This window comes from Uloborus diversus, chromosome 6 (genome assembly GCF_026930045.1).
Source record: "Uloborus diversus isolate 005 chromosome 6, Udiv.v.3.1, whole genome shotgun sequence".
Lineage (NCBI taxonomy): Eukaryota > Metazoa > Arthropoda > Arachnida > Araneae > Uloboridae > Uloborus > Uloborus diversus.
In genome coordinates this window covers 2,599,035-2,623,504 of record NC_072736.1, presented here as the reverse complement: position 1 = coordinate 2,623,504, position 24,470 = coordinate 2,599,035, and the positions used below count along the sequence as shown (strand labels likewise).

The following is a 24,470-nucleotide window of genomic DNA, read 5'->3' as shown; positions in this document are numbered from 1 at the left end:
AATAAATGTTTTTTAACCGACTTCAAAAAGGAGGCGATTATCAGTTCATACCGTATGTATGTTTTTTTTTTTTCGTTTGTCCACTCATAGCGTCTCACCTAGTGAACCGATTTTGATGATTCTTTTTTTAATGGATAGAGGATGGCTCAACTTAGGTCCCATTACTTTGTTAGACCATATTTGTTCTTTAGAAAAAAAGTTATGGGCAAAAAACAGCAAATTTCCCTATTAAATGATTAAAATGATATTGTAGCAAAGTTCGCACTTGTCATCCGTGGATAACGGTGGCTCAGTGGTAGAATTCTCGTCTCCCGCACGAGCGACCTGGGTTCAAATCCCGAGTAGGACAAAGTGAATTTTACTAAAATTTCGTTTCTACTGTTTTCCGTATTTTCTCGAATGTTCTATTAATTTCTGTGTCTTTTCAAGTTTGGAAAGTTCCAGCACTTTTTCAAGTTGTATATAAGGAGATGTAACGTTCATTCGTGGTTCTGAATTAAGATCTCGAGTTGAGACTAACGAGTATTCGCTTCATTTGGCTTTCACATTGTCTTCGCTATCTTCATCTACGCGACAATATGAAACTCATTGTTATAAAAGTTTGGTGCCATATAACTATAACATTAATGGTAATTGTAATGATAATTTTGAATAAAGGCTTTTCTAAAGCAATACAGTGATATAGAGCCGCACTTCTTACTAGGTAATTTCTTACTTTTACTGAAATATCTACATCTACACTAAAAAGAATGAAATAAAAAAATTTTGAAAAAAAAATAGAACCGACTTCAAAATTGCTCTAAAAAGTGAAAAATAATTTTATTCTTTAAACACCATCGATAATACTTTTAAGCATAATTTTTGAAGTTGGCGCAAAAACAAAAAGTAAAATCCATTGTAACCATGCTTCGTTCATATTTTTATCAAAAAATCATCCAAACTTAGGAACGAAACATTTATATCGTTGCCCAAATATGCTGTCATCAATGCGTAATGCATGTGGTAGTGAAGAAACTGGACGTGGTTAAATTTATACTTGTAGTTGAGTTATGGCTGTGAATGGTTTTATCGATCGTTTTTGCGCCAACTTCAAAAATTATGCTTAAAAGTATTATCGATGGTGTTTAAAGAATAAAATTATTTTTCACTTTTTAGAGCAATTTTGAAGTCGGTTCTATTTTTTTTTCAAAATTTTTTTATCAGCGTACCGCTTCAACGATTCACCAGCAAAAACTAACTCGAAACTGACTTTTTATCATGCGGAACGCTTTTTATAGACATCGAAAGAGAACTCTCAAATATTCCACAAGATTCCCGAAAATCGTAGACCGTATTTTATTTCTTTCCATTCACAAATTTTATCATTCAGAAATGAGGGGATCGTATACTTCGGCCGAATGTACGGGGGCTGTATATTCATTACAAGAAACTATTTACAGGTTACGTTACTACAATAATTTTAGATAAAAGATAATTTAATAAACGCCAAATTTAGCTAGATTACGACAAATTAATCATAAAATAATTACTATTTACAGAATTTGTAACAATATTATCTTGTGATTTTTATAACCACACTTTTCACTCTCACTCTCGTTACTTATGCAGTTTATCTCTTGTTAAAAGCGGAGAGAGAGAGAGCTCACGAGATGGGAACTGTAAATTAAAAACCATGCTGAAAAAATTATTACACTTTGGTGTTTTAATAAAGTAGTTTCGTACAAAAAGTGCACAATTGCCTGATGCATTACTTCAAATCATTCAAATTGTACGATTATTTCAAAAATATTTTTATTGTGAGACGCGTACTACAGTAAACTAAAAATGTATCAAGCATTGAAGCTAATTTGATGCTCATTTGAAAATTGTTTGACAAGATACTATGTGACTATACATTTATACTTCCTTTTGCAAAAAAGGAAGTATTGTATTCACAAAAAAATTTTCACCCAAAAATCAGCTTTAATTTCCATTTTGCTCACCCCCAAATGAATGTTGTGTTTTTTTTTCAACCCGACCACACGTGGATATGTGCCTAAGAATGTGCCAGACACCCGAAATATACATTTTGATGATCCCCGAGTTAATTACAACGAGTTTTCTCGTGACGTCTGTATGTACGTATGTATGTGCGTATTTCGCATAACTGAAGAACGGAATGTCCTATAAAGTTAAAATTTGGTACGTAGACTCCTAGTGGGGTCTAGTTGTGTACCTTCCTTTTTGGTTGCATTCGTATGCTTCAAAGGGGGTCTTTTGCCTCTTTTTGGGGGAAAATCATTGTTAATTTCGATGTAATCTCAAGTGGTGTTATAATTTCGCGGACACTTGGCGATATATTGCCAGTCTTTTGGTCGCCAAGTTTTGTCGCCAACTTGGCGACAAATTTGGCGATTTTTTTAATTTTTTTCATTTTTAAATCTGGTTTTAATTTGGCCACTGTTGGTGATATTTAGAGAGTTAACTATTGAATCATATTAAAACTGCCAATAATGAGAAAATGACATTAAATTGGAGTAAAAGGAAGTCATGTGATGCAGACATCAGCTCCTTCATGAATGAAAAGTAGCATTTATTGGAATTATAAAATAAAGCATTTTTGCAACCTAAAATCTATGCGGGAGAAAAGACGGTCAACGTAATACGAAAAATGTGGCATCGATAAAATTTTGTTTTATGGATAATATCAAAACCGTACTGACATGAGTTTTAAGAATCGTCAACAAACTTCAATATTGCAATAGAACCATTCTGCAGAGCGGAAAATAACTGGTAGAAACGTGATTAACATTCCTCTCAAAATACATCTTCCCTTTACAAGAACAGAAAACAACCCAAGGCAAAATGATGCTGTGTTGTAAGATGATGATTAACATTCCTCTTAAAATACATCTTCCCTTTACAAGAACAGAAAACAACCCAATGCAAAATGATGCTGTATTGTAATATGATGGCAAGCGATGTAAATTAGAAAAGCAGCAATATATTTGATTGCCAGCATGCTGGATATAAAAGCATAGAAAATGGTTTCGTTGCAGAGCGATCCGAGAAGAAATGCCGTAAAGACGAGGAATACTACAAATGCATGCCCAGTTGCAGACATACCTGTCGAAACTATGGTAATCCCAAGACTTACTGCAGCAAGCGTTGCATACCGGGTTGTTTTTGCAAGAAGGGACTTGTCATTACCAGAGACGGAAAATGCGTCAAACCTCAAGAATGTTCTTCTAGTGAGTAAAAAGATCCTTTGCTTTATCGTCCTGCTTTGGTGGTTTTAAAACTTGGAGCTCAGAAGATTACTGATGATTAGTGTCTGAGTTCCGTGCAGTCTATGTTTGCGTATTCAATAGATGCATGCCCACTTGCAGACATACCTGTCGAAACTATGATAATCCCAAGACTTACTGCAGCAAGCGTTGCACACCGGGTTGCTTTTGAAAGAAGGGACTTGTCATTACCAGAGACGGAAAATGCGTCAAACCTCAAGAATGTTCTTCTAATGAGTAAAAAGATCCTTTGCTTTATCGTCCTGCTTTGGTGGTTTTAAAACTTGGGGCTCAGAAGATTACTGATGATTAGTGTCTGAGTTCCATGCAGTCTATGTTTGCGTATTCAATAGATGCATGCCCACTTGCAGACATACCTGTCGAAACTATGATAATCCCAAGACTTACTGCAGCAAGCGTTGCATACCGGGTTGCTTTCGCAAGAAGGGACTTGTCATTACCAGAGACGGAAAATGCGTCAAACCTTAAGAATGTTCTTCTAGTGAGTAAAAAGATCCTTTGCTTTATCGTCCTGCTTTGGTGGTTTTAAAACTTGGGGTTCAGAAGATTACTGATGATTAGTGTCTGAGTTCCGTGCCGTCCATGTTTGCGTATTCAATAGATGCATGCCCAATTTGCATGCCCACTTGCAGACATACCTGTCGAAACTATGGATAATCCCAAGACTTACTGCAGCAAGCGTTGCACACCGGGTTGTTTTTGCATGAAGGGACTTGTCATTACCAGAGACGGAAAATGCGTCAAACCTCAAGAATGTTCTTCTAGTGAGTAAAAAGATCCTTTGCTTTATCGTCCTGCTTTGGTGGTTTTAAAACTTGGGGTTCAGAAGATTACTGATGATTAGTGTCTGAGTTCCGTGCCGTCCATGTTTGCGTATTCAATAGATGCATGCCCAATTTGCATGCCCACTTGCAGACATACCTGTCGAAACTATGGATAATCCCAAGACTTACTGCAGCAAGCGTTGCACACCGGGTTGTTTTTGCATGAAGGGACTTGTCATTACCAGAGACGGAAAATGCGTCAAACCTCAAGAATGTTCTTCTAGTGAGTAAAAAGATCCTTTGCTTTATCGTCCTGCTTTGGTGGTTTTAAAACTTGGGGTTCAGAAGATTACTGATGATTAGTGTCTGAGTTCCGTGACGTCCATGTTTGCGTATTCAATAGATGCATGCCCAATTTGCATGCCCACTTGCAGACATACCTGTCGAAACTATGGATAATCCCAAGACTTACTGCAGCAAGCGTTGCACACCGGGTTGTTTTTGCAAGAAGGGACTTGTCATTACCAGAGACGGAAAATGCGTCAAACCTCAAGAATGTTCTTCTAGTGAGTAAAAAGATCCTTTGCTTTATCGTCCTGCTTTGGTGGTTTTAAAACTTGGGGCTCAGAAGATTACTGATGCTTAGTGTCTGAGTTCCGTGCAGTCTATGTTTGCGTATTCAATAGATGCATGCCCACTTGCAGACATACCTGTCGAAACTATGATAATCCCAAGACTTACTGCAGCAAGCGTTGCACACCGGGTTGCTTTTGAAAGAAGGGACTTGTCATTACCAGAGACGGAAAATGCGTCAAACCTCAAGAATGTTCTTCTAATGAGTAAAAAGATCCTTTGCTTTATCGTCCTGCTTTGGTGGTTTTAAAACTTGGGGCTCAGAAGATTACTGATGATTAGTGTCTGAGTTCCATGCAGTCTATGTTTGCGTATTCAATAGATGCATGCCCACTTGCAGACATACCTGTCGAAACTATGATAATCCCAAGACTTACTGCAGCAAGCGTTGCATACCGGGTTGCTTTCGCAAGAAGGGACTTGTCATTACCAGAGACGGAAAATGCGTCAAACCTTAAGAATGTTCTTCTAGTGAGTAAAAAGATCCTTTGCTTTATCGTCCTGCTTTGGTGGTTTTAAAAACTTGGGGTTCAGAAGATTACTGATGATTAGTGTCTGAGTTCCGTGCCGTCCATGTTTGCGTATTCAATAGATGCATGCCCAATTTGCATGCCCACTTGCAGACATACCTGTCGAAACTATGGATAATCCCAAGACTTACTGCAGCAAGCGTTGCACACCGGGTTGTTTTTGCATGAAGGGACTTGTCATTACCAGAGACGGAAAATGCGTCAAACCTCAAGAATGTTCTTCTAGTGAGTAAAAAGATCCTTTGCTTTATCGTCCTGCTTTGGTGGTTTTAAAACTTGGGGTTCAGAAGATTACTGATGATTAGTGTCTGAGTTCCGTGCCGTCCATGTTTGCGTATTCAATAGATGCATGCCCAATTTGCATGCCCACTTGCAGACATACCTGTCGAAACTATGGATAATCCCAAGACTTACTGCAGCAAGCGTTGCACACCGGGTTGTTTTTGCATGAAGGGACTTGTCATTACCAGAGACGGAAAATGCGTCAAACCTCAAGAATGTTCTTCTAGTGAGTAAAAAGATCCTTTGCTTTATCGTCCTGCTTTGGTGGTTTTAAAACTTGGGGTTCAGAAGATTACTGATGATTAGTGTCTGAGTTCCGTGACGTCCATGTTTGCGTATTCAATAGATGCATGCCCAATTTGCATGCCCACTTGCAGACATACCTGTCGAAACTATGGATAATCCCAAGACTTACTGCAGCAAGCGTTGCACACCGGGTTGTTTTTGCATGAAGGGACTTGTCATTACCAGAGACGGAAAATGCGTCAAACCTCAAGAATGTTCTTCTAGTGAGTAAAAAGATCCTTTGCTTTATCGTCCTGCTTTGGTGGTTTTAAAACTTGGGGTTCAGAAGATTACTGATGATTAGTGTCTGAGTTCCGTGACGTCCATGTTTGCGTATTCAATAGATGCATGCCCAATTTGCATGCCCACTTGCAGACATACCTGTCGAAACTATGGATAATCCCAAGACTTACTGCAGCAAGCGTTGCACACCGGGTTGTTTTTGCAAGAAGGGACTTGTCATTACCAGAGACGGAAAATGCGTCAAACCTCAAGAATGTTCTTCTAGTGAGTAAAAAGATCCTTTGCTTTATCGTCCTGCTTTGGTGGTTTTAAAACTTGGGGCTCAGAAGATTACTGATGCTTAGTGTCTGAGTTCCGTGCAGTCTATGTTTGCGTATTCAATAGATGCATGCCCACTTGCAGACATACCTGTCGAAACTATGATAATCCCAAGACTTACTGCAGCAAACGTTGCATACCGGGTTGCTTTTGCAAGAAGGGACTTGTCATTACCAGAGACGGAAAATGCGTCAAACCTCAAGAATGTTCTTCTAGTGAGTAAAAAGATCCTTTGCTTTATCGTCCTGCTTTGGTGGTTTTAAAACTTGGGGCTCAGAAGATTACTGATGATTAGTGTCTGAGTTCCGTGCAGTCTATGTTTGCGTATTCAATAGATGCATGCCCACTTGCAGACATACCTGTCGAAACTATGATAATCCCAAGACTTACTGCAGCAAGCGTTGCATACCGGGTTGCTTTTGCAAGAAGGGACTTGTCACTACCAGAGACGGAAAATGCGTCAAACCTCAAGAATGTTCTTCTAGTGAGTAAAAAGATCCTTTGCTTTATCGTCCTGCTTTGGTGGTTTTAAAACTTGGGGCTCAGAAGATTACTGATGATTAGTGTCTGAGTTCCGTGCAGCCCATGTTTGCGTATTGAATGGATGCATATCCAATTTGCATGCCCACTTGCAGACATACCTGTCGAAACTGTGATAATCCCAAGACTTACTGCAGCAAGCGTTGCACACCGGGTTGTTTTTGCAAGAAGGGACTTGTCATTAGCAGAGATGGAAAATGCGTCAATCCTCAAGAATGTTCTTCTAGTGAGTAAAAAGATCCTTTGCTTTATCGTCTTGCTTTGGTGGTTTTATAACTTGGGGCTCAGAAGATTACTGATGATTAGTGTCTGAGTTCTGTGCAGCTCATGTTTGCGTATTCAATAGAAGAAGAAAAAATTGTCTTCGGGATACCTTGAAATCAGTAAAGCTCTCTCTCTCTGTCTCATAGTGGTAAATAAAATTCAGTATAGTTCACATCATAGTAAATCAAATTAGGCAAAACCTTCATCGTGGTAATTCTAAATCAGTAAAGTTATACTGTTAATTCGAAAAAACTTGGGACATAGTGCCTCAGCAACAACCTCCTTTCGTCCCAAAAGAGGAATCATAACTCCTAACTTAGAAATGGAACCGTCAGATGCCAAGCGAGGAGGACAAAAATGTTGTGAAAGAACTTACGTGAAACCAGCGAAAAATGCTGTTACTCGTAGTCATGTGACGATTTCCAAAAACACCTTGGAAACAGCAGAGATGACCTTCAGAGAGTGGCGCGTGTGACCAACGCAGGACCCCTGGTGCGCTTGACCCCGAATGTCGCCCCTCGGTCTGGGTGTTGAATGGAGCAGTGGACACGGTCTGGCCTTTGGCGGCTTCGCCTCCTTTCAACACGGACTCGAGCGCGGTACTTTGTGTCTGGTTTTTTGCCGCGGACCGTAGGCGGGATGCAGGCCAAGTGGAGCCAACGTGGTAGCAAATGGGAATTGCTCCCTGGACCAGGAGTCGATCGCCACGCCATCACTCATCCAATGAAATTAAAATTCTGGACAAGACACACGCCCCTTGATGAGAAGGCGAGAAGGAAAAAAATTTAAGATTAGGAGACTTGGAAAAAGATCTTGGAGAGATCGGACGCGTCCGAAGGTGAAGAGCTCACGCGAGCTGGACTTTGATAATGTGTGACTGGCCTCGGAGATAGACCTCGTCGTGAGGACCGTTTACGAAATCATGTGTACCACGAACATTGCTGTTTATATCTGTAAATATTTATTTTAACCGAGAGAAGTACCCCAAACCGAAATGGTGTACAAGTATATTTTTATAAATAAAAAATTTGCAGTAAAAAGACTGAGTCTGTGACAAATAGTTCACCGCCGGATCCCATGCTACCAGGTGAACCCCCAAATTCGTCACAGTCATACTGGTTTCCTAGTGGCCACGACAACAACAGGACACTTTGTCGTTATCCCTCTTATAAATGGCTATTTCTGCGGTTATTAAACCAGCATATCATTAGTGCTTTGATATATTTTACTTCATGCACAATATATCTGACAACCAAAGCGGAAAATTCGGAAATATTTTATTTTAATCATGTCAATTTCATATTATTTATCATGGTGAAAGTTATTCTGTTTTATATATTTTCTAATATTTTTGAAGATTAAATCTAAAATTAGGTTAAGAGTTTAATAATTTCTTTTATTATCGCACCTTCCATTCTGTGATTTTCTAAGTGCTTGATCAAAAATTTTGTTTCGCAGGTTGCAAACCAGATGAACAGTACTATAACTGCATTCCTAACTGCAAGAACCGTTGCCACCCACGGAAAGTCTGTCCAAGGATTTGCATTCGTGGATGCTATTGTAAAGAAGGTCTGGTACAGAAGTAAGTCAGACTCAAGTTCTTCTTTCTTTTAAAACATCCTTAATTTTAATTTCGCGCCCTCCTCATCTTGTTTCAAGAAGCAAAAAACATAGTGAGTGCAAAATATCAGCTCAAGCGAACAACTGCAAAGTATGCCTCAGTGGGCAGGAAACTTTCGAGTTTTAGCTGAAAAATTTCTTTTTCAGACTTGTTTCAGTTTTTCTAATTTTCTGGAAGATTTGCATTTTTAACGGCCCTAGTACGAGCTGAAATACACTGAAAATATTTGTTTCTAAAATACTTATAAAAATATTTTAAGTATTGAAAGCATGATGTGATGAGACCATTTTTTTCTTCACCATTACCGTTTTTCTTACCATTATTCTTCAACTGTAAAATTTGACAATTTTACACATTTGTCCTCAGGTTTGAATTAAACATAATAGTTTAAAAAACTAACAAAACACGCTTTTGTAGTAAAATGGACTAAAGTGAAAAATAATCTTTGGATGATAGTAGTTGACCAATCACTTAATTTTAATGTAATACAAAAAAGCGTGGGGTGCTGTCAGTTTACATTTTTGCTTGGACAACAAATGAAAGAAGTTAACTTATAAGACACCCCCACGCTTTTTTGTATTACATTTAAATTAAGTGATTGGTCAACTACTATCATCCAAAGATTATTTTTCACTTTTTAGTTCATTTTGCTACGAAAGCGTGTTTTTTAAGTTTTTAAAACTATTATTTTATTTTTCTGTTTTTTAGTCTTATGTTGGAGAATTATCAGGCGACGAAATTATTTATAAAACGAGTGCGAGGTAATATCTTAAAGTTAAGACAAGGGCACCCCGATGGGAAGCTACTGTGAGTCATCGATGTATATTTGCGGAAATCATATTTATGTTACTTTTAAAATTTGAGATGCATTTGAATAAAAGTTTTGTTCAACAATGGTCTGATCAGCAATGAATTTCTAATTGATGGCTCACCTAAATTTTGGCATGAAATTAGTTAAAAACAATTATATTTCATGTTATAATTACCTTGGAACAATGGAACAAATTTTGTGTGATGCAGAAAAATTAAAGGTTTTTGTAGATATTTTTAAATAATTTTTGCGAGCATTTTTTAATGTATTTTTTAAAAATTTTCCTTTTTCACATTGTTGTATTTATGCCAAAATATTGATTAAAATTGGAGGAAACTAGCAATTAAAAGAGTTAATTAATTAATTTGATTATACAATATTGCATTGTCATCGGGTCTGAGGTCGCATGCCAAATTTCAAAAGAATCCGATGGCAGGAAGTGGCCGAAATTTGAGCTGCAAGATTCCGTTACAAGATACATACATACAGGTGAAGCTAATAAAAGCGTGTTAAAAAAAAGAAAAAATAGGTTATTAACTTTTATAACTGTACCATGGGTACCGATAGTTGTAAGTATTAACTCAACACACAACGAGAAACCCGTTCCATGGGCACCCAAGACCATCAAGCAGACGGGAAGACACTCGAGAAGAGCATGTGCACAACCAACTTTTGCCGTAGCCATTCTAGTAACCGATCCTCGTAGGCTACGCTTTTGTTCGTTTACTGCAGAATTCAAGCGTGCAATGGTGGCCTGTGGTTTGCCACTACGGAGTTGCGGATCTAGTTATGCTACGTCTGTAGTTTCAATTTGGCTACATCTCGTTAGACCTGACTGCTTTTCCTAAAAATTAATGTTCACAAGTACTGCGCACAAAACTACTGGCTGCTGCAGAGTTGTGTATCCAGTTGTACTACATCTATGCAAGGACGAGTACAAGGAAGGGATGGTGGGGGGCGATCGCAAGATAAAATGCAAGTGTAGACCCTTCTTGATGATGTTAAGAAAAGGAATAGGGTTCGAATCTCCTCTCCAGAGACTTTTCGGAATTTAAGTTTCAAAAATGAAATTTTAGACGATTTTTGGCGATGTTAAAAGAAGAAATTCGGAAGCTTTTGCAAAATGCAAGTCATAAAGACGCGATTTTAGACATCTCGGGAAATGTTAGCGGAAAGAATGGGTTCAGTGATTTTCCCCTGGCAGTTTTTTGAAAATGAAGTTTCAAGAAAGCCCAATTTTACAAGACCTTCGATGATGTTAGAAGCAGAGGGAGGGGAGGGGGTCGAAATGTCATGTCCCTCTTGAATGATTGCTAACTTGAAGTACTATAAAATGCAATTTTGTTTACCTCCTTCAACAGACAAGGAAAGGAGTACTTCCTTGGCAAAACCCTTATATTTCAATTGTTTTAGATTAAAATCCCGTGGCGCCCCCTCCCCGCATGCATTTATAAACCAGGTACGCAGTAAGGGGTTAGTAAAAACAACAACCTTCCCCTCCACGAAAACTTTCTGGATCTGTCCTTGCATCTGTGTGGGTAGCCATATAGTTGAAGGAGTTCAGAAGAAATCTTATCGTAGATATTTTGTGGAATATGTAGAACTGGTTTCCAGTCTTGGCGCGTTTGCAGAGCAAACTTAATGAACGACCTAAAAGCAGGGGATAGTCATTTCTGGAAAATACTCGTTTAGATTCTAAGCTGCAGTTGACCAATACCGCATCTAAAATGATCCGCTTTTTCTTATACGACGAGATTTTCTTTTTGCTGCTTTAAAAGACCTGCGACAAGTCTGCTTTTTGATCCGTGTAAACTGATTCTTCGCGGCATATTTTATGCCTTCTCGCAGAACTTTAATCGCAATCCTTCAATGAGCAAATTAAACTGCTTGAAAATGGTTAGAGAAGCTCAATGAGATAAAAATTGCATTGGTCAAGGATTTTCTTGGCCTTTCGTTTTGAAGATTTTCCCATTGTTATTTTCTTACAGATGCAAAATTTGCCTATTATTTTACAAACACAAATTTTCTGAGAATTACATTAAAAACAATCGAACCATTGCTTGCTTCATCACATTGTATTAAAGAAACACCGAACTGACTTTTTTTGACTTTCCTTTGCTAGTGACGATGGCAAATGCGTGAGGCCAGAAGAATGCAGCTCCTCTCCTCCTATCCATGAACCTTCGCCTACTTACGGGCCCCCTCCTACTTATGGACCTCCCCCAACAGACGAGCCCGAGCCTACAGCCACGATCGAGCCTCCTCCAGACAACTGCAAGCCCGATGAACAGTACTACGGTTGCATACCCACCTGCAACAATACTTGCGAGAACTACAACAGGTTCACTGCTTGTCCACTTTACTGCATAAGCGGATGCTATTGCAGGGAGGGACTGGTGAAGAGGAAGGATGGCCGGTGCGTCAGTCCAGACGAGTGCGATCAAACAGGTGAGATGTTCATTTTAGACCATTGTATTCGTTTAGGGGCAGTTCATAATTGATGTCGCGCTTGTTTTCAACAAATTTGATGGGATGTTCATTTTGAACCGCATCCTTTATATATCTCCAGCGAAAAAAAATGATAAGTCTGCTAGAAAGCTGTACATTCAATCGGTAGCCTTATGAATTCCCACCATTCTTTTTGAATCAGCCAGTAATATTATACATCGCGGTGTCCTTGACTTGATTCTCATAATGCCTAGTGGCGCATGAGGCCACTAGCGTGGCATTCCATCCCAACCGGTTTAATGCCGCCTCCCTAGCACTCCCCCAGCTTGGCCAACCAAAGGCATTTCTTTCTTATATGGCCATTTGACGCCAGGTTAGTTCTGGACACCCACGCTTCCTCTTGCCATCAGGCTTCCACGTGAGAGCAGTTCTTGTAGAATCTCTTCTGAGAACATTTCCTATCCATGACTATCTGTGCTTTCTTACCGGTGTGGTTATGGGCATGCAATTTATGCGTTCATATAGGTCTGTATTCGGTATTATATTTAGCCAGTATATGTTTAATATTTTTTCTCTGGCTTTTAGTTTGAAAGTCATCAAGCTCTTTTTCTTGCTATCTAGTTAGTTTGCATGTATCGCGGTGTCCTACGGCTGATAAATTCACTACAATATTGTGCCTAGTTTAATTGGCGTGTAGAGCACGTTTGCGAAGAAAATACAATGAACCATCCTTGATCTTAAAGTAAGGGATGAACTGATTACCATTCCACTTGCTAAAAGTTAGATCGAAAATTTCCGAGCATGTTTTTTTTTCTTTTCAGACTTGCAGTGAATCGGCTTTCTGAGCAATATATACGTCCCCACAGATAATTTTGACAGTAGTTATCCTTCAAAAAATAATCCATCTTCAGTTCACTATTTGATTTTTTGAGATTAAACTCATTTTTTAGATGTTCCCTCTTTATTTTCGCAGATAAATGTGGCAAAAATGAAGAATATTCAGACTGCGGCACTCACTGTCCGCCGACGTGCAAGGAGCCGGAACCCAGACCTTGCAACAAGAAATGCGCCAGGGGTTGCTTCTGCAAGAAGGGATACGTCAGAGCAGACGATGGAACTTGCGTCAAGCCCAAAAACTGTCCTGAAGGACCGGGTAAGTGATTGCCAACCATTTTTTACTTCCTCTTACAAAAAAGGAAGTATTGTATTCGAGAAAAAAATTTCACCCAAAAATCGGCCTTAATTTCCATTTTGCTCACCCCCAAATGAATGTTGAGTTTTTTTTCAATCCGACCACACGTGGATATGTGCCTACGAACGTACAGATACCCGAAATATCCATTTTGACGATCACCGAGTTAATTACAACGAGTTTTCTTGTGACTTCTGTATGTGCGTATGTGTTTGTCTGTCGCATAACTCAAGAACGGAATGTCCTAGAAAGTTGAAATTTGGTACGTAGACTCATAGTGGGGTCTAGTTGTGCACCTTCATTTTTGGTTGCATTCATATGCTCCAAAGGGGGTCTTTTGCCCCTTTTTGGGGAGAAATCATTGTTAATTTCGATGTAAACTCAAGTGGTGTGATAATTTGGCAGACACTTGGCGATATATTGCCAGTCTTTTGGTCGCCAAGTTTTGTCGCCAACTTAGCGAAAAATTTGGCGATTTTTTAAAAAAAAATTTTTTTTTTTGAATCTGGTTTCAGTTTCGCCACTGTTGGTGATATTTAGAGAGTGAACCATTGAATCATATTAAAACTGCCAATAATGAGAAAATGACATTGAATTGGAGTAAACGAAGGTCATGTGATGCACACATCAGCTCGTTACTTGAGGCATGTGCAGGGTTGCACATCAGTATGTTTTTATTTGCAGAATATCTTGTGGAAAAATAGGTACAGAAAATGCTAACTTTGATACTAAAGTCAATCTATTTTTTTTTTTTCAAACGTGTAACTACATTTATATACGTTTTAAAAGAAACACGCATAAAAATGTGATCTTAAATGAATTAAGTCTCCACATTTTTCGAAATTGAATGTTCCAAATTGATTTCACCTCCATAAAAGAAATTTAGAGCATGAACTGCGTTTCAGCCTGTCGCTGGAAGGGACAAAAGTAATTATTTGACGAAAGGTTCATTTTTTTAATCAGAAGTGTTCTTATCTTTGACTTAGTGCATTTGCTATGTGCAGGTGTAGAGAATCCTCCAATTGGTCAACCCCCGGTGCAGTGTGATCCACCCAAGTGCCCCAAGGATTGCGAGATCGACTATTCCACAAAGCCATGCCCAAGTTGCAAGTGTCGCAATTCATTAGGTATGTTTTTGGAAAGTTTATAAGATTTTTACCCGACTACGCGTGCGCGACGCAAAGGAGGGTAATGTGTTTATAAGTCCATGTATGTATGTTTGTTCCTATGTGGCGTTGTACAGGCTAAACGCCTAGGCCAATTTTGGTAATCCTAACGTCAATCGATTTGTCTTAACCTTGGGAGTGTCACTTAACACATGACACTAATCAAAATTCACCATAACAACAACCAGTTGCCATTTTGTCGATTGGGGATCGGCGCACGCTTTGTGTCGCATACTGTGTCGCACGCTATCTGCGTGAGACAAATGCAGGTAGTTTTCACTGCTGAATTTTTTGTTTACTAAGTCTATTAAGTGGGGTCTCAGTGGCCGAGTGGTCTAAGCGATTGCTTCTCCCACTTGAGACGGTGGGTCAAGACATCCTCGCTCCGGATGTACTTTCCCCTCTTTCTGATGTAAATTCTTTGATGTGTTCTTTATATGTATTCTGTACTGTAATAAAAAATATATCATGCGTAATGAATGCAAGACACTCAGATTGTAGTCCTCATCAAAATAAACCCGTTCAATAAGCACCAAAAGAAAAAAAGTCTACTAATTCGATTTTCATCTCTTAACATGTTGCATTTGTTTTTGCCTTGATTCAAGGGACTGAGTTTCGCGACGTGTACTTTCTTGAGAGGCTTTTTTAGTTTTGCGAGAAAGATTTGACGCTTCCGATTTCGCGTCCTCATGAGTTATACAGGCTGTTGAAATAGCTGTGCTGTGGTGCACTTAAGTTCGCGCAGTTTTGCCGAAGGTCAAGCACATGTAGCGTTAAGCCTAGTTAGGTCCCTAGTTAGGGACTAATTATCAGTAGTTTAGATCACTGCAAGTTACTTAATAAACCTCACGATAAAAACTTTCTCAATGAAATGACAAGGTTGCGAAATGTACCATCTTAAAATCATAATAACTAAGTCAATGAAAATTAACTAAAAAGTGTAAAATAAAAAAATTATTAAATAAAAACAAAAAACCCGACTGCGTAAAAATCAAAAAACTAAAAAGAAAAATGTATAAGCCCAGTAGTTTAGAATATGATAAGTACTACTGAATAACTACATCGTTGAAATAGTTTTATAACCGTACACAAATAAGACAACTCATAAATTCAAAAGCAGAATAGAAAGATCAACAGTCGGGGCCCATTCAAATTTTGCGGGGCTCCTTGAATCAGAACGGAAAAACGGTTAATGATTAAAAAAAAAAGAAATCCTGCAGAAAATTCTTATGGTGGGCTGTAAGTTTTTCTACCCAGATTTTCAAATTTTAGTTCAAAAATTTTCCAATAGATGGCGCTACAGATAGTAAGCCTTTGAATCAAAGAAAGATAAAAAATTGCATTTTACTTTTTCGAAAAATGTTTTTAATTAACAAAATTACGTATCAATATTTTCAAACTGTCTACCGTCTGCTACATGTCGCAATCGCAGAAAAAATGGGTGGATTTCAATTCTTTCCTTTTTCATTCACAGATTTACTATCTAAAGCGCCATCCGTCGAAAAAATTTTGAACTAAAATTAGGGGAAGGGGGGGGGGGAGGGATTTACGAATCATCATATAAATTTTCTGCAATAATTTGTTTTTTTTTCATCATTAACAGTTTTCCTGTTATAAATTTTTGAAAACAGTCAGTCTATTGCAGGACACCCTGTATTTATTCTACACCTTGCAGGAATAATGTCTATGCGTTTGAGCACCAAGGCGACGGAATAAAAATAAATGCATTTTCTATTTTTTTTTTTTTTTTTGCAAGAAAAGTGTCGATTTCCTACATGAAACCTCCCTGCAACATAAAAGGATATTAGTCCAGTTGCATACTTAGGGTAAAAGACCCTCCGTGGGAAATTTCGTGAGGAAATTGTGAGACCAATTCTAATGCATTCGTTATGGCCTATATGACTATGCCTCACCGAGTGTTCTGCTTGAATTTGTGTCAGACGACCTGTGTGACGTCATTAATCCAAGATGGCGGCTGCACTAGATATTGATGAAAATTTTCGGTTTTGACTCATTTTTAAGGCATATTATGAAAGGTTTTAAACTTTTATTATATATTTAATATTTTAATACTATTATATTTCAAATTTAAAAAAAATATCTGTATAAAATAAATTATTTATTTTGTTATTTTTAATTTTCGATACAGATTTTATGAACTTTTTTTAGTAAACAATAGCAGTTAAAAATATTTTGGAAAGCTTGTACGATAAAAATCAAATTTATTATTCCAAAAAACCTGTAAAATTATTTGAATGCACGTGTTTTTGGGGTTATAAGAAGCATTTTTTTTTAAATGTAGAAAAAATTTACAACTTCCGTTACTTAATAGCGGAAGCAATGACAATTTTATTATATACATTTTTTGTGCTCTAAGTAATGAATTAATTATTTAAACTCTGATTTTAATTCAAAAATATAGATTTAAAAGTAAACAAACAGGTCTTACTTAAAGTGTCATCAATATCGCTTTGTTGGCTGTGATTTTCACATAAGTCATCATCACCTCCACACATACAAAGTTCAGTGCATGCAATGTTTTAAGATTTGCATTTGCATGCAACTATGCATTTGCCCTTTACGCAAATGCATTGTTTCATGCAAATGCAATTTGGGCTTACTTGTCTTTGCTACTTCGAACTAATTTCAAGATGGATTCAGATGCACAAGGAAGTACACATAACTGAAGCATAGAAGTTGTCTTTCTTTTCCCATCCGAAGTCAAACGGTGATATGAATTTGGGTGCTGATGGTCAGCAAGACGCCACTCTAATACCTGATAATGCTCTCTTAAAATATATGAGGACAAAGATGTTCTTGTAGGGGCCAAAGTTTCATTTTGAGCCCCTTGCTTGGAAAACATGAACCAACGAAGTTCTCCAATACCTGAAATCTTGGTCAGCGGCATACACAAGGAGTAAATAAATCCTTCAATAGCAACTTTATCATTTGCATTAAATTCTTCGGTTGACCGAATGACTCAGAGCATCAAGAGTTTTTGTTTGCCGTCTTATAAATTTTTCAAAAAGATGGTTTACCTTCTTAGAAAGTGAACCTGTTGTATCACATCCTGATAGAGCATGGAGTCCTAATATTCCTTGAGTTTTTTCTGGTCCTAATGCTGTCATAATGCCTTTAATATCTCTCTTTGTGTTTTCTTATCTTTTAATGCTTCCCCATATGCTGAACGTTTGGGCTTACTTATCTTTGCAATTTTATAGGACGTTATTTCAGTCAGAGACTGAGGTAATGTCGAAAGCGAACGCAATGCTGAAGGTATGGTAAGAGAAAGTGGACTTTGTCTATCCGAGTCTTTTTTTTTTTTTTTTTTGATAAAGTACCATTACAATGCCATGCAAAGTACCCTTCCCATAAGATGTGTCTTCAAGGAAATCAATGTTATCTGCAGCACAAAAATCTTGCCTTTTTCAAATCAGGAGGAATATACATCCCGTCACTATCATCCATGCGCCTTATTAACCCATTTGCTATCTATGTTTCCAAACGTAGAACTTTGGCATAATCAATCGAAACACCTAGTTTATGTAAAGTATCAATTATATATTTGCTTCGGGTAACAGAGTAAATAGTAAGGCCAACACCTACTTGCAAAGGCATATCTCGGGCGTGTCGATGAACAGTTCCTTTCGATGCTTGGTGCGAAGACAGTATTTTATACATGAATATGTGTGATGGTCTTTTTGCTTTATTCAGCACGATATTGTCCTGCACCTCAGAAATAGAATTAATTTCGAATTTTCCGTTGCAGCACCATTTTAAAAACTGATCAACTTCGATTGGAACGGCATCAACTATCTAATTCTGTTCAAGAGATCCTGTAAATGTCTATTTCTGGTCAGATGAAACTGCTTTGCGTAATATGTTTGCAGCTTCAAAGATAGTTCTCATGTTTTTTCCAATGTCTATAAAATCATCTTCTGCATTAGATAGGGTAATATCTGCAATTTCCTTTAAAGATACGCGTTGCGACTCATTTACACTTTTTGGATTATTATAAATAAAGCGTCATCAATTTCTTCTTGAATGAGATTTTTAATTTATTTTTGCGTTCTATTTTTTCCTAAATTTTTATTTGCAATTGACTGATAATTCATTTCAAGGTCTGCTATTGTAGTAACATTTCCCTGAACAAGAAAATCATTTAATGCACACAGGAATTCTACGTCTGTTGCTTTATTAGAAATAATGTCTTGTGACTTTGTTACTACATCAGGATCGCATTGTTTTCGGAAAACATTAAATATATGTTTTGCTCAGCAATATTTGTGGTGTAAAATGTTCTTTGCATGAGGGTCTCCTGGATCTGTACAGTCACTGAGTTTACTTTTGAAAGTTTCATTTTTGGAAATTTCAATGGCTTTTTTTAATTGCTGACCTGCAGAATCTGTTTTTATCGCCACCAATGGTTTTCTTACACCGCCTTTTCCGAGGCAGAAAAACCACTTATTTTTGTCACCAACGACAATTTTGGATCTCGTTGTGTGTAGTCTACAACATTGTCTTCATGAATGGAAGTAGAACAATATAGTTTATTCTTATCCATTTCGTGAAATCTCTTACTTCTGTCCATGCTTGCTTTATGAGTGCACTTCTCTTAGCATCCTGCATGCCTTGCTTTTTTCAAAGATGGAGGCAAAAAAACTTGTAAATGAGTTTCTGGGAGAGAAGACATCGTGAATAAAATAGCAGTGATAAGTTAAGGAAAAAATAACCGTACTTAAAGATTTACAGACTATTCACCAACGAACTGAGAAACAATACTTTCTCTACGCAGAAGCTTTCTCTTCTACTCTCCCTACAAATTCCTTAAGAGCACCCCCAATGTACGATATTCATATCCGGTCAAAGAGTTCAGGGGGTATACAGGTTATTAGAATTCTGTCAAACGATTATACAGTCAAACCTCGTTAAAACGAATTCAAAGGGACCTTCAAAGTGAATTTGTCTCAACAGTAGCTCGTTTTATCCGAAAAACAATAGTGTTAGGTGTGTTAAGTAATTTTCAACAGAAGGACGGGGATCGCAAATGTAGCTCGCTTTAGCAGTAGTTCGTTATAATCGTGTTCGAATTAACGAGGCTCGACTGTACTAATGTTTAGTGATCTTAGTCTGAAAATTAAAAGTATTTTTAACTGCGAAAATTTACCCGAGGTACTTTTAAAACAGCTAATTCTGAGAGCCAAAGTGAAAAAAGAAGATTTATCAGAATTTTTTAAAAAATGAGTTAATAAACAAAAAAATTAAATATTTTGTTTTTAATTTATAATAAGAAGATGAATAGAGTATTAATCAAGTGAATTCACCAGAAAATTATCACAAAATACCCAAAAATTAACTCATAATTGCAAAAACTCATTAAAGCCGCCATATTGGATTGATGACGTCATACAGGCCGTCTGACACAAATTCAAGCAAAACACCCGGTGAGGCATAGCTACACAGACCATAAGGAATATATTAAAGTTGGTCTCACAATTTCCTCACGAAATTTCCCACGGAATGTAGTATGCCCCCCTACTATATAATGTATATTGATTTCTATCATCTTTTTCCCTTCTTGAACTGTTCCTTTTTTAGTATACTTATCACCTTTGTCAAGCCATCATCGACGGCTTCCAAGAGAAACCTCCAAGAAAAATTACGGCTGTCTTTATTGATATTTCAACAGTACTGTTTGGAGACAAAAATTGATTATAATTGCCCATACTTACAGGATCAAGGGAAACGCCCTTATATAGATAGCAGACTTCCTGAGACATAGAAAATTTAGGATTCGTTTTAATGGAGCTCTTTCGAAAAGCGGGAAAAGCTGGGCAGGGGTGCCCCAGGGCTCGGTTCTTAGCCCATTACTTTTTCTCCTGTATGTTAGCGTATCCTTCACCACCTACATGATGAAACAAAAATTGCCTGCTTTGCAGACGACATAGCACTATGGCATACCTGCAATGACATCGATAAATCTAGGTGGTCATTCCAAGCTAGTCAGCTTGCGATGAAATTTCCGTCAAGGTCTATCTTAATGATGATAATGCGATCGCAAAGTTTCGTTTAAGAGAAAACACCATCCGAACCAAAGACTCGCTGATATGTGAAATAAATGCAAATAGAGACCTTACCAAAGCTGTCACCTGCCTTAGAACTGGTCCCTTTAGAGGCATGCTGATCCAGAGAGAGAGAGAGAGGGCAATAGAACCTACCATCCCTACAGTAACTGTGATGATGTCCCACTCACACCAAATTATATTTTTGAGTGCCCTGCCATTTTAAGATCTTTGGCCCGGCTTGGGGGAAATTCTCTCCAAAAGACATCAGTGTGTACTCCGGCAACATCAAGGAGCTGGCCGACTTAGTTTTGTAGACATCATCACATCACACCCGAGGGTACCCTTTTCCTATCACAGAAGTGACTTGCCCAGATTAGGGACCCTCGGGAAGTTGCAACCTTTTTTATTTAATTCCAAAGTAACAGAATAGAGAATTTAGAAAACAGTAACAGAATAAGGTATACAAATAAAATAATACAGAATACAAATAACAGAATACAGAATTTTGAACATTTTAAAATTTTAACATAAAATATAAAATACAATAAATATAACATAAATAACAAATTGTCAATACACAATGAAATGAATACTAGGAAAAAGGGCCTTCGTGGTACTTTGGAATAGAAATCCTTCTGAAGACAGTAATTTGAAAATTTCATTCATTCTCCGCGTGCTGTGTGGGTGAGTGATTGCTTGTCTAATTCTTTGCTGTCTTGAGATATTTGTGGGACACCGTAAATGCAGGCGAGCTGTCAGTGTACGATCGAATAAATAATGATATGCATCACCCACCCCACCACACACGCAGAGTGGTGATTCTATGAGACTAAAAACGATGGAGATATTGAGGGAATGTTAAAAAGACGGTATATGACAGCGATGTGATACACGCGGAGAGAGCTTGATTGTGGGGAATGCGTCATAGACCCCTCTGCCCGTCTCCGCGTGATCCCACCTGTACTGCCAGTCCGCCTTCAATTGGGTAAAAATCAAGTATTTAAGATAAGATTTAGGGAAGGTGTTTTGCAGACACATGGATTTAGGGTAGACCAGGGGAATGCCGCCACCTTAAGGAACTTCAATTTTTTTCGCCACCAAAAATCGTATTTATGAGCTGGATCAATATTTGGATTATTGTATGCCATTTTAAGAATGTATACAAAATTCGTTATTAATAAATCTACAAAAGAAATAGTCATAAAAATCAATTTGTCAACCTGTGCACTGTGGCGATATTACCCAGGGAGCTGGGGTAATCTGGTCACGGACCTGGGGTAATCCCGCCAATAGCCAATATGACTAAAAGACTAAGAAGAAAAATTTATTGAAAATCCAATATGCAATTAGCATTACAATATAGGAATTGAAAAGCAAAGGAAATGATTCTTTTATTTTATACCAGTGAAAAAACAGTATTTTAAATTCATCTGTTTTTCTTAAAATTTACAAAAGTCACAAATGTAATTTTCAGCTGTTTTAGCATCTCTACACTCTGAATGCGCCTACTTGGCAAATGCATGTGTTCCACAGTTCGTTCGTTCCATTTTTATTGCATATAGCACAAAGTTTGGATCGCTTGGATCAAAAAGGTCATCATTTTCGTCGTCGTCACGAAACGTTTTGACGTCAATGTCCTCCTCATCTGAAGAGTTTTCCAAACTAAAAGGTCGCTTGCACCTTTTCTTAACAGATTTATTCATTTTCTTTTGCCGTGTTGTCACTGCTTTCTCTTTCTTTGCATTTGGATTCAGTTTTGATATACATTCCCAAAACTTTTGCTGCAGATTTTCTTTCGGCTTGTTTCTTTTTCTATGTCTTTTCCTTTCTTTTATTTACTGTTTCTTCCAAAACTGCCTTCATTGGGGTTCCCTTTAGAATTGACGAGTGGCCTTTACTTTTAGAACTTTCCTCTACCCTTTCTGCTGCCAATTTTGGAATTGGTGAAAACTTTTCCAGCGACTGAAGAAACGTTTTTTGAGGCATTTCCTGAACGGGTTTTGATGAGCAAGGTACTACATCCAGTAACTCACCTTCAGACGTATTGCTCGCATTTACAATATTATTTTCTTCACTAGTTTCTTCTGTTAAGACTAACTTCTGTCACTTAACTCTTTTGACTAAGCACAGTTTACAAGAGCGCATTTTCCTTCCTTTAAGAAATTGCTTTTGACCTATACAGTGGAAATATGCTTCCGGGGGTAATGCTGCCATAGCGGCATCTCCCCCGGAGAGGTGGCGTCATAACCCCGATCCGACAAGATGGAAGAAATGTAGATTAAAGACATCAAATCAAACGGAAGTAATCAATATTGTTGATTAAAATATAGGCTAAAATAATTAGTTAAAGTAATAATGCTGCCACTGTAGCATCTACAGGTACATACCTCAGCTTATTTAAAGTGGAAAAATAAGATCAAACTTCTTCAAAACAACGTTCGACACTATAAGAAAAAAACTACGTGCGCAATGGCTGCCATCGACTTGGGGCATTGGTTGTAGCATCGTTCGCTACAGGTCAGGATCTGTCAGGCCGGCTATCCGGTTTCCTTGACTCAACTATCAGGGGCGGCGGCTGAATCGCTTGGTGAGCAAAAAATTTCCCGCCAAACATGATAAACAATTTGAAAAATCTATCCATATTTCTGAGGAGTTGAAGGTGGGAGGAGGTTCTAACGGAAGTAGGTGTGATGAAAGAGGAGAACAGGGAGTATGATAGTTTGTCAGATACTTGGCTGGCAAACTAGATATCATGACTTTTTAAGGTTGAGGGTTTTTTGGTTAAGGATGAAGGCTTTCTTTTTTGTGGGGAAGAGTTAAAGGTTTTCTTGGCGGGGAAATTTTTACAACAGAGTTGTTTTTGCTGAGATACTCTTTACTTTGATTCTAAATTTCAAAAGTTTTAAATATATATTTACTGCAAAAATTGCAAAAACCCTTTTAGAGGTTTTTATTTAATATCTTCGTTAATTAATGTCATCCAAAGGCCGTAACCTATCTTAGAACACTCTCTATCAACACTCTTTTCGGACAAATATTTTTTTTTTCAAAATCAGTCCATCCGTTTAGGCGCTTAGAGTGCCACAGACAGGTACACAGATACACAGACAAGTCAAACTTATAAACCCCTTCCTTTGTGTTTCGGGGTTAATAAAGAACGAAAAAACACCTAATTCCGAAGTTTCACTATTGTTATATGGAATCCTAACCGCGGTTCTTCGAACGTTTCAGATAAAGCTCCTAAAAAGGGAAGATCAACAGACGATGACGACTCTTGGTCCAGCGAATGGTCTTCTTCCAGCTCCGACTCCTCATCAAATAGTAGTTCATCCTCACGTAGTGAATCCAGTTCTTGGATATACTCATATAGCGGTAAAGCACGATTTAATTTGATACAAAACATTTTCTTTGTTTATGGACAAAAGGACATTATTTTTCATTGTTAAACGAGATTCTATTGGTATGATATGAATGAACGATATATAGTCAGCTGTGAAAAATAGTTTTTGTGTCAAGTTTCTGCGTAAGATATTTGCAATATTAAGAATTATTTTTTTGATACTTCAAATGGAAATTATTTTGTTTGCAGTAGGCAATAACCCACTCATAGCACATTCAGGAAGGGGGGGGGGCACAAATAAACAAATTTCTTGTTTTTCTTTGAATTGCATTTATCAGCCAAATATTTTACTCCTTTTTGTAGAATTTATGTGTGTCTTAGAAACGAACGAGCTGATGTGTGCATCACATGACTTCCTTTTACTCCAATTTAATGTCATTTTCTCATTATTGGCACTTTTAATGTGATTCAATAGCTTACTCTCTAAATATCAACACCAGTGGCCAAATTAAAACAAAGATTTAAAAAAAAATCGCCAAATTTGTCGCCAAGTTGGCGACAAAACTTGGCGACCGAAAGACTGGTGATATATCGCCAAATGCCCGCCAAATCTTAACACCACTTGAGTTTACATCGAAATTAACAATGATTTCCCTCCAAAAAGGAGCAAAAGGAACATCT

At 37.7% G+C, this 24,470-nt stretch overlaps 1 protein-coding gene across 1 annotated transcript in view; it reads left to right on the top strand.

Annotated features, from left to right (window-relative positions):
* The window catches only part of LOC129224208 (zonadhesin-like), a 133,589-nt gene that overhangs the window by 88,862 nt on the left and 20,257 nt on the right, over positions 1-24,470 (top strand). The window contains exons 26-30 of the mRNA XM_054858626.1: positions 8,605-8,728; positions 11,701-12,026; positions 13,000-13,179; positions 14,223-14,345; positions 23,681-23,821. Coding sequence (XP_054714601.1) covers positions 8,605-8,728; positions 11,701-12,026; positions 13,000-13,179; positions 14,223-14,345; positions 23,681-23,821 — 894 coding nt within the window. The remainder of the gene's footprint in view (positions 1-8,604; positions 8,729-11,700; positions 12,027-12,999; positions 13,180-14,222; positions 14,346-23,680; positions 23,822-24,470) is intronic.